The sequence below is a fragment of the Planococcus citri genome, chromosome 5, assembly GCF_950023065.1.
Source record: "Planococcus citri chromosome 5, ihPlaCitr1.1, whole genome shotgun sequence".
NCBI classification, from domain to species: Eukaryota; Metazoa; Arthropoda; class Insecta; order Hemiptera; family Pseudococcidae; genus Planococcus; species Planococcus citri.
In genome coordinates, this window is record NC_088681.1 from 44254996 (window position 1) to 44274865 (window position 19870).

Below are 19870 nucleotides of genomic sequence, written 5' to 3' on the forward strand. Positions count from 1 at the left end.
TGGTAAACAATGTAATGTGGAGTTTGACCCTGGCTAATTATTCCTCCCCCTTTTCATCGCAATCTTATGATTTAAGAAGCCTTTATTTCATTTCATTATAAATCAATTATTTATACTGTTCAAATTTTCCCACATCTTTAGAAAATGATTGGAATATTTTAAAACAAACAGAACTAAACGTTTTACTATTGACAGATATTCGTGAAAATTCATCACTCTGTACTCTTCAGTAAGCTGTAACTCCTTCAATATTACTAATAAGTTGAATCGATGCATCATAACATATTCCATAAAATCCACACTAGTACTATGTACAAGTTACATCATAATACAAAAATCGCATATTTCGTGAACTAGAGAAGTAATTCGTCATTTCAAATCATCCAAAATTCTAACACCACCAAATTTAAAAATTCAACAATCATAATTTTTCCACCTAAAATAATTTGCACCTCTCAAAAACCAAAACTTCTGAAAAATATCCAGTAAATTCCACCCAACTACATAGATGGATTTCAAGAAATATGAATCTTTCAAATCGTAAGAATATAGTTACACAATCGCCTAATTCTACGAATCTACTCAAATTACAAACTATCAACTTACCGATGGAATACGACACCTTGGCCGGATCATGATACTTCAAGTTGTATCCGTTGGTTCGTATGACGACCAAAAAATATAGTAAAACTCCGGAAAATATTACTCGCGGCATGTTTCGCCACCATAAATTCACTTTATCAACCTTCAACCGGCAACATTTTCAATGCTCTACATTCCTGCAACAATAAAAACCACAAAAACTTTAGACTTCGCCGGCAGACGTGTGTGATAATGAATAGCACATACAATATACATATTTCTCGTTCGTAACGAGTGTTTAATTAATGATAGTGGAATAAATACGCTCGATCTGTCGACATTTTGTTTGTGTACTTGTGTGTCTACGAATACTACTTGGTTATTACTTTACACGATAGCTGATATTTCGGTACAAATTTGACACAGTTCAAACAGCAAACTCCTACACGTACTATTCTTGATACATTTTCGCAGACCAGGGTTTTATCGTCTTTGAAGGGAAGGGAAATCAATGGGACGAGAGAAAGCCGAAAGAAAACGATGAAGATCATGATGATTTCACGGTGAGATCGATTACCTTGACGCTGTGCGCGATCAATTCGACCACAATTAATAATTTTCGGTAATAATTTCCAGCAGTGTTTTGGAGAAAAATCACCTCCAGTAGCACCCGAGTCATTATGAGACGATAGCGTGAAATAAATCACGTACAAATTGCAGTGAACGCGTCGACCCAGATGAGCAGATATTTTCCCCCGTTTGCCATTTTAATGGAGGAAAATTTACACGTTTTTTCAAAAAATGTTTACGTTCGAAAAAAAGATGATCTAGGATCATGTTTGATTTTCAACAACGAATTAATTTTTTTATTCATTCAAAAAAATCCAGATGGTAAAAAACTTCAGCACTCGGGAGCGATTCCACTTGAAAGAACGGACATTTAGTAAAAGGAGGGGGCGGGGTTACATTTGATACATTCTCCACCTCCCAAATCGATTGATTTGAAGTTCCAGTGATTCTGGAGTTTCCAGCAAGTTGATGAATTTTCCAGTCCCCAAAAATACAATAACAACAAAAATGTGGATTTAACTTGGCAGGAACAGAGAGAAGTAGGGAAAGGGATTTTCATAAATTCGTCTCCCATCGATCGATGATCAAGTGCTGAAATGAATCTCATTTCAGGTCCATTTAATTAAATTTTTTAGAAAGTAGATAAAGCAGAAAACCTACTAGGGACAATAAAACGTCTCGAAATCACCACTAATCGATTCAGTAGGTCAATAAAAAAAACGTATAAACCTTTCAGCTTATCATCTCAATCTGGTCGAATTTTGATTTTTTTTCTGGAAAGTTGAGTTTTTAAAAATTCGCCCAAAATCAAAAAAATTGAATTCGGTCACTGAAATTTGGTCTCGTGATCTTTACCCTTCTCCCCTCCTATCTATTCATCATTTGGCTTGGTGATGCAGAAAAGTAACAACTATTGGAATATTTTGTAAAAAAAAATATACCTATATTATTTGGTTAACTTGCTAATGAACGAGAATTTTTGGCCATTTTTTGGCAGATACCAAAACTAAGAATTTTAGGAAACATTTTTCCAAAAATTTTCAGTTATTGACCTTTAAAGTTAAATCAATTGTATCGTTTTTCAAATACCTTTTTGATAAATATTGACAAAAAAAAAATACGTTTTTCGCAACTTTTTGACAAACCAGGTCTACTTTTTGTTCATTTTTTGTAATTTGAGCAAAAAACGAGATTTTTTAATATTTTTCGGAAAAATAGTGAGATTTTTTTTGTCAATTTTTGGATAAAAATAAGACTTTTGACAATTATTGGAAAAAATTATACTTTTTGGCAATTCATAATTTTTTTCAAATAATTGCCAAAAAGTCCTGCTTTTTGTTAAAATTGACGAAAAAAATTTCACTTTTTTTTGCCAAAATTGGTGAAAAATCTCAATGTTTTTCCTAACAAGGGGCCCTTTATAAATTCGTCAACTACGATCGAGGTGAAATTTGACTCTCGGAAAGAACATGTCATCCAGACCTCAGAACCCAATTTTCAACAGCAGAAGTTGATGTTTAGATTTTTGGTAAATTTTTGAAAATGGCTAAAAGTAGCCTGTCGGTATATTAATTTTCTAAAAAAGAGCAAATATATAGAAGAAAATCTGAAACTTGGTTTGCATAATATGGTACTAGAGTCAACCCCACCCCCCTCCCGATCTATTGTCAGCATTTTTGGACCGATTTGAAGCTTCTACCAAAACCTGACTTTTCTTCAGTAATTTCAAATTGTTCCAGAATGCGTTGTATGTAATCAACTTCGGCAGCTGAAAATTTAATCCTACCAGAAGTTTGGTACTCCAAATCGATTAGGATCGGTGGATCGAGAATCCGAAGTGACGATTTGAAAAATGTATTTTTTTACAGGATAAAAAATCTGAAATTTTTAAAAAATTTTAAAATTGTCAATTTTACAACAAATTGCTCGAAACTTTGCCTATCTCCTAATGTCGACCTCTAGAATCGATTGCCACCATTTTTGGACCGATCTGGAGCCTCCAGCAAAAGTTGACTTTTCTCCAACAATTTCAAATCCTCCTAGAAGGCGTTGTAATCAACTCCGGTAGTTGAAAATTTATTCTGAGGTCTTGGTGATACCTATGCTCTCTCAGTGAGCCAAACAGCTCGATCGGAGTTGATGATTTGTAGAAGTTCCCTCGTCAGAATATTCAAAAATTTCATTTTTTTTTCACCAAAATTGCCAAAAAATAAAGTAAAAGAAGCCCTATTGTTTGTTTACCAAGGAATTTTGCAGAATCATCAATATTGGAAATTTCCTTCGCCAGTTCATTTCATCATTTTCTCTTCTCCTGGAACTAGTCCAAATTTTTTTTCGTCTTCATTGATCTGATCGAGTTCTTTCTCAAATCTATAGGATCAAATATCGGTCGTTTTCAAATAAGGACGAAGAGGAGGCCGAGGGGTTGTGCACCGCGTTCCATTGAGATTGACCATTGTGTTTTGTAATTGGAATCGCGGTAAGTTAGCACATACGTATACAATAATAATGGCGTTGCTCTGTGGAAAGCGAATGTGTTCGCTGTGTGTACTATGTCAGAGCCCACGTTTTTTTAAATGGTACGATATTGTACCTTGTATGTCGTGTATGTATAGTAGTATCGCCCACATATAGGTCACATATACATACGCAGCAGTATAATAGTCTTCGGTAGTACAACATACAATATTCATATGCATTCGTGTGTATGTAATGAACTATGTGCCGACCAGAAGAAAGAGGGAAAACGTCACCTAGTTTATTTCATTTTCGGACAGCTCGACCATACACACTGTTTGTACACGAATCCAAAAAGAAACCGGGAAAAAGGCGAGAGAGCGAGAGAAGGCGAAAAAAAAGGGTAACGCGACCACGTTATGCTTTTTCTTCCCAGCAAATAAGAGACAGACAGAAAAACAGAGGAGGAGAGACGACTTACGACTTGCTTTGTATCGTGCTACATACATTTGTGAAAAGAAACTACGACGACAACGAAACCGAAATCTACTGCTCTAGAACGAGATTCGGAAATGTGTAACATGCTCGAAAGTGGCTGCCCCGAAGGGAAAAGTACTTTGTTGTACTCGTTTAAACGTATTAATTTGTAGGTTTGTACAGCGCCAGGCACCAAATATAAAGGACGCAGCGCGTATCCGAGAGCTATTTAAACGAAAATGAAATGAAAAGACCACGACGACGACCACGACCGTGGCATGCACGAGATACGGTCGTCGTGGCGCAAAAGATCAAGCATTTGGACAAAACGCCTTCTCAGCGAGCGCATATACATATATTCCTGTGAAGTGAAAAGGTTTCCTTCAAAAAACACACAGTGAAGAGGTAAAGAAAAAAAAACCAGCAGCTTGTGATCTTTATACGCAAGTGCTCGAGTGTCGCTGTCGTTAAAGAATTAGCCTTTCGATGCGGTAGCAGCGGTGATGGTGGTGGTTGTTTTGCACGCACGATGTAGCAAAAGACCACGTATGTGGTGAGAAAATATACGTCGGGCAAAGAAAGATAGAAAGAGATGGATTCTCTTTGAATTTGGATATACTTGAAAAGGTAGTATGTGTGGGTATATCTCGTGTGTAAAACTCATATGCATATGCGAAACGCTCTAGGGAGGTAAAAAATTCCCGCATGTGTGATGGGCAATTGTCGAGATACCAGATTACATAACACGATGGTCGATGGGTCGGTCTTTGATCGCGGATTGACGCAACTGTACGAGCTACGGAAGTCGATAGTTTTTTTTAATGGGTTCTGGTTGTATATTTATATTCAATGAACTGAGAAAACAAGTGTATTCGGCTGAGATATCAAAGTGACGTTCTTCTACGTAGAGTTTTAGGTGGGTACATCGAGTTGCGTTGGCTGAAAAATACGATCATTCGGGGCGTTTGTTGTTACACCATAATATTGTCAGGCATCCGAGTGGAGGAGTTGGAAGATTCCGCGAGAGCTTGATGGATTTATGAAATAAGTCGTCGCAAAGAAGCAGAAGATCGACCAACTGGTTTTATTATCGTCGTTTGTTTTCATTCTATACGACATCGCGAATAAGATTAAACGCCTTCTCGTTGAATTGTAAACGCGACTGTTTTCACTTCAGCCTGATTTAAAATCGGTGGTATAGATATTATGTGGCGAGAAAATGAAAGGAAATTCGGGTTTGTTGACCAAACTAAAGATGGCTGCGTTCGAAGAAAACGACGTTCACGGTCCAAACAAAGGTATTCTACCGGAAATTTTTTTGTTCGAGCGTCTATAGAGGTCAACACTGAGGAGCTCAGGGTCTCTAAACTACCCGGCTAGCTCCAAGGTGCTTGTGTAGATGTCACTAGAAAGCAACGGGAAACTACTAGTGGAAGCTCGAAACAATGTCGATTCCCCAGAATAATCGCAGTGGCAATAGGCATTCGCCTCACCCTGTTAGGGTACCACAAAAATGCGATTTCCAATGTCCTGTAAAGGACAAGGAACCACGACGACGACGACGTACGTAGACTGATTCAAAAAAAAAATTGATCAATCAAGCAATCAATTAATCAGTCAATCAAGAAAAATTTAAAAATCACAAAAACCTACACCACAACATACAATTTCAGACGCCCTCAAGTTATGATACTTTTCCAGAAAAAAAAATCAAAATTCGATCAGATTGAGATAGAGCGCTGGAATCTGGATAACCTACACACAATTTTTGGCCACCTGAATCGATCGGTGGTGATTTAAAAACGTTTTATTGTCCTCAGAACGTTTTCCAGATTTTCTATCTTCTAAAAAATATCATAAAATAGGCCTAAAGTTAAACTTAGGGCTGATATATGTAATTGCATTGGTCGTTTTTGTGACCCCCCCTCCCCCTCAATCGATGAAAGGAAAATTTAAAAAATCATTTTCCCAACTTCCCTTTGTTTCTGACAAATTAAATTCACACTTTTGTTGAATACTGGAAAATTCAAAAACTTGCTAAAGACTCCAGAATGGCTGGAACATGTGATCAATGGACTTGGAAGGTCGAGAATATACGTCCTTCCCTTTTGATTGAATACCTTTTTTTTTCTGCGTGAAATTGCTCCCGAATACTCAAGTTTTTTTACCACGTATCTGGATTTTGTTTAATGAATAAAAAATTGCATCTCTGAAGAGATGAGAGGGGAGAAGACCATGCCCCGATGAAAAAAGTCACGAATGTGGATTAGAAAATTCTATCGAATGCCTTATTCAAAGATCTGTCCAGGTTTAAAATTTAGACCCACGAATGAAATCCAGTAAGATTTCAGAAAAAAATTAGATCCATGCGAGGAATCCAGTCATCTTTGAAAATCAAAAACTGAAAATTCTTGATCCAAGATTTTTTTAATGAAAACATTTTTAAAGCAAAGTGTAAATGTAGTATTTACTCAAACTGCAATCAATTTCGATGTTTCATACCTACTAAAGGAAAAAACAATCAAAATCATCAAAAAACCTTTGAAATCTCATGTTCGCGAATCGTAAATGGACTTGATCGATATATTGTTCAAATAGAACAGATTCCAGAAAAAATTCATCAGATGAACTCCAACGACTCGTAAAAAATTTATACTCATTTTTGAACCTTTAATTCAATAAAAATAAAAAAATTTCAAATCAGTTCTTTCTAGAAAATATCAAGTATCTTCACCACCCCCAAACCTCAGAATTTAAAAACTCGTCCCCCTTTCCCTCATTCTTTCTCATGTACAAAATATGCACAACCTCTTCTCTGTAATGCTCTTGTGCCACTAAAAAAATCATTAAAAAATTAACACATTCGCTAATGTGTTGACATATTTTGCAAAATACCTGCTAATCACTTAAACGCTGAGAAAAAATTATTCAACATTCAATTTGGTTCGTGGAAAAAATTAATACTTCTATCTACGTCTACCTACTAATTGATTAGCAAATATGGCATTTCTCTGAACAGAATATACATATTTTTTCTCTGTTGATTCTCGGAGGAAATTTCAATAGTCCTCGTATCCTTAAAAATAAGCGAAATTCCAAGAGGAATGTGAGCAATGTGAGCATGTATTCTTACATCGTATTTCGCTCAAAATGCAAAGGTAAAATTCTGAATATTTTCAATGTTTTTTCTCAATTTTTCAAAATACGTATTTGAGAATATTTTCATTTTCATTGCTAATGTTTATAGCAGGAAGTTGATTGAGAATTTATATTCTGAAAAAATATACCTATTTAAAAAACACAAAATTTTCATTTTTGATTTTTTTGCACAATAGGTAACTGTTTTATACGCACATTTTTCAGAATTCAATTATTTAAAAATGTATGCACTTCTGGATACGTTTTCAATTCTACGCCCTCCTCCCCACTAACACTATAAAAATAATCTCAATTCGTGAAATCAGTCACAAGTAGTAGATGTCCAATTGCCTAACAAGGTTTCAAAATCACAATGCAGCACATTTGTGGAATTATTCAACTCTCTCCTCTCTCCTCCTTTCCTTCAAAAAATATAAATACTTGTGGTGTTGTGCTAGCACTTCAAATTCTAAAAAAGTGTCATCAATATGATAAAAAATGAACATCAATCGAAGACAAAAATCTTGGAAATACCATTCTTGCTTTCTCTTCAATCGATAAGATGCAGAATCTTTGCATACTCCTCTATCTTTATTATTCGTACCATTTCATCAAATTAAGGACTTTTCAGAACTCACGCCAAAATAATAGGACCAGTTGAACACCCTGTATTTTCATCATTGAGCGATCACACGACTTTTGAAAAATGTTACCACGCCTCAAAAATTATAAATTGCTCTTGAATTTTGATCTATACAGATCTGCAAGTACTTCAATTCGATCCAAAAGGGGGTTCTTTTCAACATCTCAGTCAGAAAAATCAAAAATCCAATTTGAATACCAGGTCTGCAAAAAATCATGTTACAAAATGAAAATTCCCATACTGCGATCACTTTTTTATCAGAAAAGTCACTCACATGAACGACAGCGATTAAGAAAAGAACAAAATTGTAACTGAATGAATCTGGTGCATTAAAAACATGCCTCAAATCCCCTCTCCCACTCCACCAAAAAAATAAAATCAACAAAAATTCAAAATATTTTCTTTAGAACATTTTGATTCGTTTATTGCTGAAAATCTATCATTTCCAAATTATACCTATTTACCCGATGAAAGTTGTAATTTTTCAATAAAAATAAAAAATATGTAAAGACAAGTTTGAACAAAAACTCCACATAAAACACCGAATAATTTAAATCACAAACTGCAGTCATTTTCGTGCAAATAAATACCGTCGTTAAAATTCATTTCAATCAACCCCTTCGAAAAAGTTTGCTTACCTCGGTCTCGTGCTTTTTCCTCGTCATATTTCCAACATGTAATCAGGTAGTTATATTTTTCGCGCACAAAATAAAAATAATAAAACTCTCGCAGTAAAAACTTCGCAAGCTTGTTTTTTTCAGACAGACAGATAAAAAAAACACCACCACTAACACCACCGAAAGTAACCAGACGATAAACAATAAGTACACCGAACTTGAAACACCATTTAATAAACTCGTTAACTCGACAGCAGCAGCGAGAAAGAGAATTATAGCGAGCTACCGACACATCACACTCCACAGCACAGTCAACTCAGACTACTGAGATTACCAGACTACCGAGAGACGAGAGTCGCGTAGTCAGTCACCGCGACCACCTTCCACTTTCCACCAAAGTCCTCGTAGTCGTCCAACAAAACCGCACGCACACTTTTGATGATGGACGTTTCGCGCGACTTGCTTGTGCGCTCACTGATCAGTCAGCGGTCACTGGTCATCGTGTTGCAGATTCGCATATCGCATTAACAAACATAAGCACGTAAAGAAAACAGCTCACAGCTCACATTACAAATGGTATAACGAGAAAGACCCAACAGAGCATACAAAATGCAGCCGGTACTCTCGTTATTAAATTCTCACTTCACGATTTTCCACTCATTTGCTGCCATTGCATTGAGTAATACGTACAGCCAATGGGCACGTGCGAGCGCACTCTCTGCAAAAAGGTTAACGAGATACCATTATGACCAATATACATACAAAATGACGACTACCAACTCGAAAGAAAAGAGATCAACAAAATCAAACGACATGACAGCTTCGAACTCTAAATGCCAAAAAACATCTCATACCTAATTTTGCACTTAACATTCACACTTTTTTTCTACGAAACCCCCTTTGATTTCTGGTATAGTCATCGCAAAAATACGACAGGTCCAAAGGTCAGCTCAGTTGCACTTTTACAGTCATACACGTCCATTCAGCAGCACGAATTCGTACCTTACAACAATAGCAAACGAACAATAAAGAACCCATACAACGATAATAAAAATCACCCTATAGCTGTAATATTCGGCAATGATTCATTTTCTCATTCGAAATGAGTCAGAGTCTCGTGGACGTATGAGTAAGAAACCCATCAGCTCACACAAGAAGTCTCCAATTAACCATCATCTACTACCATTTCCAATAAATTATCATCTTCGCGCACCTGACCCAAACCAAAGGTAAGAAGTTGAAATCCACTTTTTTTCCAGTAGCGTTTATTTTCCCTCCCCTTCGTAGCCCTTCTATACCTACAGATCTCGCTTCGCATCTCTGTCTGTCTCTTGAAGAATCGCAAGTTCTGTGCGGAATAAAATAGCGAGAGGACCTCGTTAGCAGAAGGGCTACACTCTTCGTTAATTAACGAACAGAAGAACGACGACCAAGTAGGTACACATAGGTACGTACTTCGCAGATCGTTAAATACCTTTAAGAACGTCCTTATCAGTTGGATGCTGTTCGACGAACGAGGTTCCCCTTAATTGCGTTATGCGTGTGCAATTTACCTACAATCTTGGCGTAACTATCGCGGTCAATTGCCACCGTCGTCAATTGTACTCGTAGTAGTATATCTTTTACCTGTGTACACAACAGAGAACCCGGTGTGTTTTCAATTCAAAAAGCATCTACGGCTTCGAATCGTTGACATAATAAATAACATCGTTTTTATGCCATTTACCTACCGCCTCGTCGTTCACCTCTTTACCTCACTCGTCTCTGAATCAGCCATGCCAGTGCCATTTCGATGCCGATTACTGTGTCGTGACACGAATAATTTGATAAATTTTGCAATTCGCTGGACTGCTGGATGCTGGATATTTAATTAATGACGTAAAATTCACTTCGGAAAAAAAAAGTAACAAAAGATAAAAATCGTGAAAATAGCCACGACCGTAAGTTATTTCTTTAAACTGAATTTTCTGTCAAAAAATTATCCAAAAATGTATCCAACAGTCCATGACTTCTTTCGTTAGCATTTCTTTTAAAATCACAACTTTTAAGTAAATCTCGATCTCGAACAGAGCTTCGTCTAAGGAAATTTTGGAGCTGCACAAACTTGAATAAATCATAGTAATTTTCGATCATATGATTACAATCAAGGTTTTTTCGGTGGGTGGGGGGAGGGGGAGAGGAAACATGAAAATGCCAACTCATGATTTTTTCTTCTTGAAGTTTCCAACTCAAAATGTTTGAAGAATAAAAATACATAAAGGCAAATAAAACTGTAAAAAACTATGTTATTTTGTGTGATGACTTGATGAGTTACTTCTAAGAAGTTTTAACATTTTGCTTCAAAACTTGGAAATTAAAATAAGTTTTTTTTTTTGGAAAAATTTAAAAGCGAAAATTAAAAATCAAACGAGGGAAAAGTTTTCGAAAATTGGTATTCTGAGAAGCATAAAAAATTGAATTTAAATGATTTTTTTTGGAATCTAAAAATTAAAAACAAAAGCAAATGGCCGGAGCGAATCGAAGGCAAAAGCTCTCAATAATCAGTTTTTCAAGAGATATAAAAAACAATGTTTTTAGTGTGATGATCATTTTGCTTCAAGATTTTGAAAATGAAATGGCTTTTTTTGAAAAAATCAAAATCGAAAATAAAAAGCAAACAAGCCCGAGTGAAGCGAGGGCAAAAGCTCTCGAAATTGGTATTCCGAAAATGGAGAATGATTGTATTACCTATTTTTGCTTCAAAATGTCAAAATTTGAATGATAATTTAAAAAAAAAATTAAAACTCGAAAAAAAAGAATCGCACAAAGAATTTCCAACTTCACAACTCTTTTTTGGAGCTGAACAAAATGTGCGGAGCTGCACGTTACAGGAAGCCCTGATCTCGAAGAAGATCGAAAGGGGGTATCAAGAAGATGACAAGTTCAATCCAGTTCTCCTTTACTCACTCCACCTCCTCTCACTAAATATGCTTCGTACGATAAATTTTATGCTGGAAAAAATAAACAAACGATTCCATGGTCTAATTACATTTCTTAGAACACTCGATTCAGGAAGGAGTGGATAAATGGAAAATTACCTCAGGATGGAACTATTCCAATTGGGTGTGTATGTGTAAAATAGGTGGAAGGAAAAAAAATGGCCCCACTTTCATGAGAAACAAACCGTTCAATTTCCGGTCAAATTTACTTCAATGAAAATGGATTTTCATACCAAATCGAATGATTTAGAAAACATTCAATCTTCTCCTCCCTTCCTTTCTCTAACGAAACCTCACTTCATCCTTTGGAAAAACAGAGAATGAATAACGAAAAATTAGGTAGAATTAGATATCAAAGCTATTTACCTAAATTATTCGAAATGCTACAAAACCCATGAAAATCAAGAAAACGAAAAAAAAGGTCCAAAAAGGATTATTATATTAATTACTCACAAAATTGCTAAAAAATACAATTGAAGAAAAGTTGCATACATAGTAAAAAAATTATTTAAAATCTTCGAAAAGCATTCAAAATGCTTTGAAAGATTGCAAAAATGTATGAAAAATGCAAAAAAAAGCCATTGAATTCATACATTTTCTGAAAATAATAGTTCAAATTTCATGAATATTATTCAAAACTTATGAAAAATTGACCACTTGATTGATAGAAATGTACAATACGAAAATAATGAACAATCACATGTCACAAATTTTTCTTGAAATTATAGGTATGGTCAAAATGAAGATATGTAAATTGTCAAAATATTGTTAGAAATACATACTTACAACAAAAATGTCTCTAAAAAGACAGAAAAAGTAACTGATGAAAAATTGTACAAAATTGAGAAAATATTTGAAAAATAAATTATGTAACCCCAAATTTTGAAGAAAAAACAGCCAATGAGATGAAAAAAGTGCGATTTTCTTTCTAATATCCAGCTTCAGATAATTCTTCTAAGATTAAAAAAAAATTTCCAGGAATTTTTAACCCTCCACTCCACTCCACCCAACCCCACCCTGCATTTTTAGCCGTTTTTAATTCGTTATGATATTGAGAAAATTGTCATCTTAATCTTAATAAAAATGAAAAACAATTTTTGTTCTTCATCCGCACAAAGTTATTCTAGAGAGATTATAATAATTTTTTCTTAATATTTTTGGTTCACATTTTGATGTTTTTCCCCATCATTTTTGAAGATTTTCAAACGCAGAAAACACAAGCAAAGAGGTACCGTTTTCAAAAATCGTTAAAAAACGTTGGTATCATGTTTTCGACGATGAAGTCGAGGAAGTGACAAAATATGTTTCAGATCCACCAATCAACTCCCCCTCGCCTCACTCCCATCCACATACATTGATTTCTTAGTTTTTGCAAATGAAAAATACTTGAAAATGAAGCGATAAAACGACCAAAAATCTAAGGTGAGGAAGAAGGGGGGTAGAAGTGTCGACATTTTTTGGATTTAATAAAAATGGTCAAATTCAATTGTATAGAGATTTAAAACAATCAAGTGGGAATTTTTCTGATGTTTTTATCATTTCCATAATAAGTATGGTATATGTATATACGTACCAACTTAAATTTTGTTCGAGTTTTAAACGACAATTTTCTCGAAATTTAAACAATTTATACAGTCTTTACGTCACGTATTTCAGAAAAGTTTTTCAAGACAATGTTAAAATTTTCATTCAATAAGCACCTACCTATTCTTAGTGGCTTTACACATTCACACACTCGAAATTCAAATACGGGTTTCTAGATAGCAACTTTTTCAAAACAATACTGTACGACGCGACAAGCGATAAAACACCCATTTCCATTTAGCAAACTTTCCCATCGTCTGAACTTATTATATGACAGATTACACGTATCCTATAAACTTGACAACTTCGTCATCGTCGATGCCTCAAACGCTCTTGTATAGCTTTTCCATTTTCTTAATTTTGTATTTAATTAAATTATACACGGTACAGAGTACACCTAACACCACCGCCATCGTCAACTTTCCATCTATCAAGTCATATATGACTCCCTCAACATACGACTAGTATAGCACGCGATCGTAATCTCACCGGGGTTGACGCGCCATGATATTGAGAAACTTCCAAGTTCCAAGTTTCCCATTCTCTTTCCCTCCCTCGTGATACATCCGTTTACCATACCTTATTCTCGAGAAGCTTTTCGCCACGGATGGAAAGTTTCTCTAATAAGGTGATTCTTTATGTACGCGGACTGCATAGTGCATAGTATGTATTTGTAGTCTGTACAGCTTCTACCGACATGACATCGAGCTTCGAAATTGGAAAAATATATTATTCAAACATTAAATCTGCAGTCTTTCTGACAATTGTATCGATCAATTTTGAGATTTTTACAGTCATTTTCTGCAAATTTAATTTTTTCATCTCTCTTTGAACTTGAAAAGAACGTAAATACAATTTTTCAGAAATCATCAGGATGAAAATTTCAGGAACGAGTATTCTCTTATTTTCAGAATTATTCGTCACAAAAATTTTACACGAATACAAATTTTCGACTAATAATATTTCGTACAATTTTTCCCAAAAGTCCCCATAGAAAACGTCGAGTTGCACTTGCAATGATAATATGGTTGTCATGATAAAGGGAATAGACGTCATTAAAATGATAAACTATATTGTATCTAACTAGCATTAAAACAGGGTAAAGGATGGAAAAAAACTATAAAATACTATCGAAATAAATTTACCACTCGAAAGTTGTCAACTTATGATAAATTTTATGCGATAAAATTCGCAATGGGAAAAAAGGAAATGCAGAGTAATTCGACGTTTAAAACGTTTGCTTTAGAAAAACATTAAATTTTAAGCACTATTTCGAATTATGACTGAAAAGTTGTATACCTTACGTAGTTCACAACGCACCTGATTCATATCTCCCCCCCCCCTCCATAATTCATCCAAAAATCGTAGAAAGCCACTTTAAAGTTCATAATGCTAAAAAAATTGAAAACTCATTTCAATTTTATCTAAATTTTGGAAAGTAGGTGCAAAATAATAAATTATAAAAAATAATCAATTAAAAATGTTCTGCAAATTTTATCCCATTTTCTTCAAATTTCGTAAAGTTGTACTTTCATTCGCCATTACTGATTTGAGTGATTTTGAAGAATAGATATTTGAGTAAAAAATGAAGCACCTTCCTACTATGTATTGCCCTTCTCCACTCTGATCAAAAACAAAAGAGAATTCAGGTTCCGTTCTTTGTAACATCAAGAATGATTAATTAGGACGCCATACACCGCCATTAATTAGAATTTAAGTCTGGTTTCACCTTCAAATTATTTTGTTTTAATGCTACCTATTCGTTTCTTTAACAACTATAGCTTAAATTTTACGATAATCAATTTTCGCATTAGAAAAGCATCTACTGCAATTTTTACAAGGTTAATGTTCCTGTGTAATATTTGTATTACTTTTTAATGGACAACTAATCTTTTCTGCCATTTTTTTCGATACCTGTATTAATATTTTAGCTCATCAAACATCTTTTGAAGAGAAAGTAGAAAAAATTAAGGTACCTATAATTTTTGAGAGAGGGGTACTTGAAGAGGAGTTACACACCAAAATCATTATTTACGGTAGTGATGCCTGTGTATTTTTTATCATTATTTATGTTGCATCATTATATGCAAATTGAGATTACTTACCTTCTCGTAAAACGTCAAAACTTACATTTGTAAATAAATATTTTTTCGCAACATCATTGTAAATCAAAGGGCACTACTGCGGTTTTAACTTCAAATTACGTATTAGCTTTCTTTTCGCTTTCGGGTAGATTTTTCTTACACCCAAATCCAAATTACTAGGTTATGTTCTAAAAAATCTACAATTATTTGTTGGAGATAGTGGGAAACAAAACCTGAATATGGATCCAAAAACTAAAAACCTTACTCAAAATATCAGCCTTCAGAGTAAAATTTATCGACTACTTTTAAATTCATATCAAAATTACTCGTATTCATGTCAGATTTTTTTTTTTCAAGATGACTTTATTCACTTTCAAAACCACCTTCAATATTCTTCTGCCTTTCAATTTCAAATTAATCGTTTACAAATCACTAACGTCGAATGACTTGGATTTCATCACTGGACTTTTTTTCCATCTTATCACTTTTAAAAGTACTACCGAACACATTACATACATCATTTGCCTAGTATAATAAGATTTATCGAGTTAGAACTGAATTTTGAAGAACAGCGTACGTATTTGTAATCGTATTGTGACAAGTACATGACCTCCGTACGCTTGCTAAGTACATAGTAAGTATCTGCATACATTTTACTATCGTTTCGTATCGACGATGATAGGATTTCAATTATCGCTTATAAATCGACTCCGTTCGCGGAAATGACGAAAAAATGATAAGAAGATGGCCGTGTTCCTGTTACATTATACTACTTTTCATATTGCGACGTTAAGTACACCAAGTTACTAAGTATTTATGTATTGGAAATCATCCGGCACCTTGAGTTGCTGTACTCGAGTGAAGGATCTGGTATCTTTGATGCATGAACATGTGTTTTCTCACAATATGTTTGAATTGCGAATGAAATGATTGAGAGCTCAGATTATTTGAACTTGAATAGAGTTCTTATTACAATGTATTGTGAACTAGAATTTTGAGAGAAAAAGTATAAAACTAACATTGAGACCGACCATCTTCAGATATCGATCAAAAATATGATTTTGATGAAGTCAAAGAAGTTGGAACCTACCTACTTAAACTTCAAGGTGAAAGAGAAGAGAAATTCAGAGTAAAAGGAAAGACATTGAAATGTCTTCAACAGTGTTATCAATGATTTTTAACAAGAAATGTTTCAGTTTTAAGGGGACAACGAGGAAAGATCAGGTAAAAATTGATTCAAGACAGACATTTTTCATGGCAAAATTCTAAGTAAATTTTTTTTTTTTGAAAACAAAGAGGAGAAATTCAAAAAAATTCAAATTCGAAACGGAGAGAATAGGTACGAAAATGTTCAAAGTGTAACTGATAAAATGAAAAAAAGCAAACAAGAATTCTTTACTAACATTCTTTGAAAAGATAAAATTTTGAATTCAAAGTATGTGTATTATGTCAAAAAACAGCATCTTTTGCAATTTTAGCAAAATACTGCTTCTTTCTACGATTTTGGCAAAAAGTGAGACTTTTTTTAGTTACAATTCGTTGCAATTTGGAAAAGACCCATTTTTAAATTTTTTGGGCAAAAAAAAGACTTTTGCATTAAAAGTAGAACTTTTCTGGGATTTTGGCAAAAATAGAGCACATTTTGAAATTTTGTCCAAAAAGCAGCATACTTTTTCTTAAAAACAGCATTCGGCAGAAAAGCAAAATATTTTGATAACTCTGGCAAAAATACAAAATTTTCAACATTTTTGGTAAAAAATCAGCATCTTCGTGCAATTTTTGATTAAAAACAACATTCCAGCAAAAAAAGCACGATTTCTTGCTAATTTTGACAAAAATTCAGCCATTTTTTGTAATTTTAGTAAAAAAACAATATTTTTTGCCATTTTTGCAATTTTTGGTAGAAATGTAGGTGCTAGTATTTTGTGCAATTATGGCGAAAAACGTAGAATTTATTGCACAAAAAAAATATACAATTTTGGAAATGGTGGCAAAAATGTAGCACTTTTTGGAATCTTTGTGCTTGAAACAAAAAACATTTCATGAAGATAGAGGAAATTTTTTGGTGAATTCGACACACGTGCAGCACTTTTCACAACAGGTATTTGAAAAAAAACAAGACTTTTGGCAATGTTTCCAAAAATACTGATATTTTTGGCAACCTTTGAAAAAAACTGTGTCTTATTAAAAAAGCAAAATTTTATACAGTTTTTGTAAATACGCAGCATTTTTTGCAATTTTAGCATAATATGACATTATTTGCAATTTTGGTAAAATAAAAATGTAGTATTTTGCATTTTTTTTTTCTAAAAAAAAATTTGGCAAAAAAAAACAAGATATGTGTAGGTTTTTAGCAATTTTGACAAAAATGCAGGGCATTTTTGGAATTTTTGAAAAAAATAATTAAAAAAAATGTTGTACCTAATTTTACAAGAATGCAGCAGTTTTTCACATTTTGGCATAACATGTAGTATTTTTTGCAACTTTGGTCAGAAATGCAGTATTTTGCAATTTTTTCTAAAAAATAGAATTTTGGCAAGAAAAAACAAGATGTTTAGATTTTTGGCAATTTTGACAAAAATGCAGTACATTTTGCACTTTTTTGAAAAAAAAAATACTTTAGTAAACAGCAAAATTTCTTGTACCGAACTACTTTTTAAAAAAATGCGGCATTTATTAAAATTTTGGCATGCATGCAGTATTTTTTTGCAATTTTGACAGATATGCAGCAGTTTTGCAATTTTTACAGGAATGTAACATTTCTGCAATATTTTTTTAAAAAACAGAAAAAGCAAGATTTTTGGCGATTTTGGAGATAATGCAGCACTTTTTGCAATTAAAAAAAACAACACACATTTCACCAAAAAAAGTTAAGGTAGAGTGGGGTAATTGCAAAAACGGGGTAATTGCAAAATTGTGACCGCACGCAAACAAATATCAATTTTCTGGTTGTGCCAACTAGGGGGTGTCGAAGCAACGACCTTTACCGACATATTCACCTGGTCACAACTCGCGGGGTTCAACTTGTCGCTCAGTAGCAAACACTTTTATCAAAGCATGTTGAAACCACTCATAAGTAAAGTGAAAGGTGTTTTTTAAAAAAATGCATGTGAAATAGAAAAAACTGTCGATTTATCTGGAATTTTCGCGATTTAGGGTCATGAAGGAATAAAGTTTAAGGTAAGATATCGCAATTTAAAATTTTTTTTCATTTTGGCCGTAAATTGCGTTTTTGCAATTACCCCAGAAAAAATCGACTCGGGGTAATTGTAAAAACGATTTTTTTTTTCATTTTTGCACTTACCACAAATATTTTTTCGCTCCAAATAACTTGAAAATGGTTCGAAATAACAAAAAAAATAAACTTCCACGGTCACATGATGAGTTAAATGTTAGAGAAGTGATTAACAGTTTTACTGAATTTTTAAATTTATTGCTCCTTTTTGATGTTCTACTGATATATTTGACGAAAAATGTATTTCTATGACGAGTTTTTTACATAAAAAACATCAGAAATGACCAATAGTTGATTTTTTGTTCATTTTAGCGAGTTTTTAAAAAAATAATTTTTCAACATTTTTTCACTCCTCTAAAATTTTTTTTGGGAAGTGGAAAACTTATCGAATTTTTCACCGAATCAAGACCACGAATACATCAAAAGTTAGCAAATGACACGTAGAATACAGTGAGTGTGTTGAAAATGCAAAAAAATACAAAAATAAAAAAATATTGCCCACTTTTGCATTTACCCCAACATCGGGTAAATGCAAAAGTCGATTTTCAAATTTTCAAATTGAAATTTTCTCCACGATTTGTGGATCAAATTGTACCAAAATTTTACCATTGATAGAGAACCCCCTGAAGTGTATGTGGTACAAATTTCAGCTTCATCCGTGCAATAGTCTTCTCACAGGGCCCTCTCAAAGTGTCACTAATCAAAAAGTGCTTTGCAATTACCCCACTCAACCTTAGATTTTTTGCCATTTTTAATTAATATACACCAAAAATACACCACATTTTTGAAATTTTTGCAACAATGCAGTATTGTAGCAAAAAAGCGCAAATTTTTTGTAATTTTGGCAAATTCAGCACAAAGCAGGGCAAAGTAGGACGTAGGTGAAGCATAGGTAATTTATTCCAAATAACAGTTTAATGAAATAAAACAATGAACCATAAATTATTCCAAAAAATATGCCAAATTGAACTTGGACCAAATAATACAAAAAGATACCCAAAAGATACACTCTTTGTATTCAAATTATCGAATTTTGGATCAACATTTCACTGTCAATAAAATGTCTTCAGCGATAATAGTCGAACGATGAAACCGATGAATACGAATGATGGTGGATTGGATTACACTTTCGTGCCCACAGATACTTATACCTGTTGCAGCTCAGCGCTCAGGGCTGCGATATTACATATGCTGCTGACTTGCCAGAACGATAGAGTAAGAGAGGAAGAGTAACAGAAGTTATCATCTTACATGTAGTTACATTTACGAAGAGGCAATACGTGCTCGTATTTACCTATAGGTACAGGATAGGTAGTGGTAGATGTTTTACAAAGTACTAATAATAAACAATCGCACACGTAAAGCACATTGGAAAACGAAGTAGATATAGAAGGAGAATCAGGAGGAACTTGTCGAGCTCATAAACCATCGACAGCGTAAATGCCCAGCAGTAAGTTAATAAAACTATGGTTTATGGATGGTGGATGAAGAGAGAATATGTATTA

At 33.9% G+C, this 19870-nt stretch overlaps 1 protein-coding gene across 5 annotated transcripts in view; it reads right to left on the reverse strand.

Moving 5' to 3' along the window:
• Positions 1-19870, reverse strand: part of LOC135849155 (semaphorin-1A-like) — a 231891-nt gene that overhangs the window by 83765 nt on the left and 128256 nt on the right. For 4 of the 5 annotated variants that reach the window (XM_065369426.1, XM_065369422.1, XM_065369424.1 and 1 more), the window contains one exon: positions 607-779. In XM_065369426.1, the coding sequence (XP_065225498.1) occupies positions 607-715 (109 nt within the window). In that variant the 5' untranslated portion in view covers positions 716-779. Of the gene's footprint in view, positions 1-606; positions 780-8505; positions 8870-19870 lie in introns of those variants that run through there. The other variant, XM_065369423.1, reaches the window with a different exon arrangement.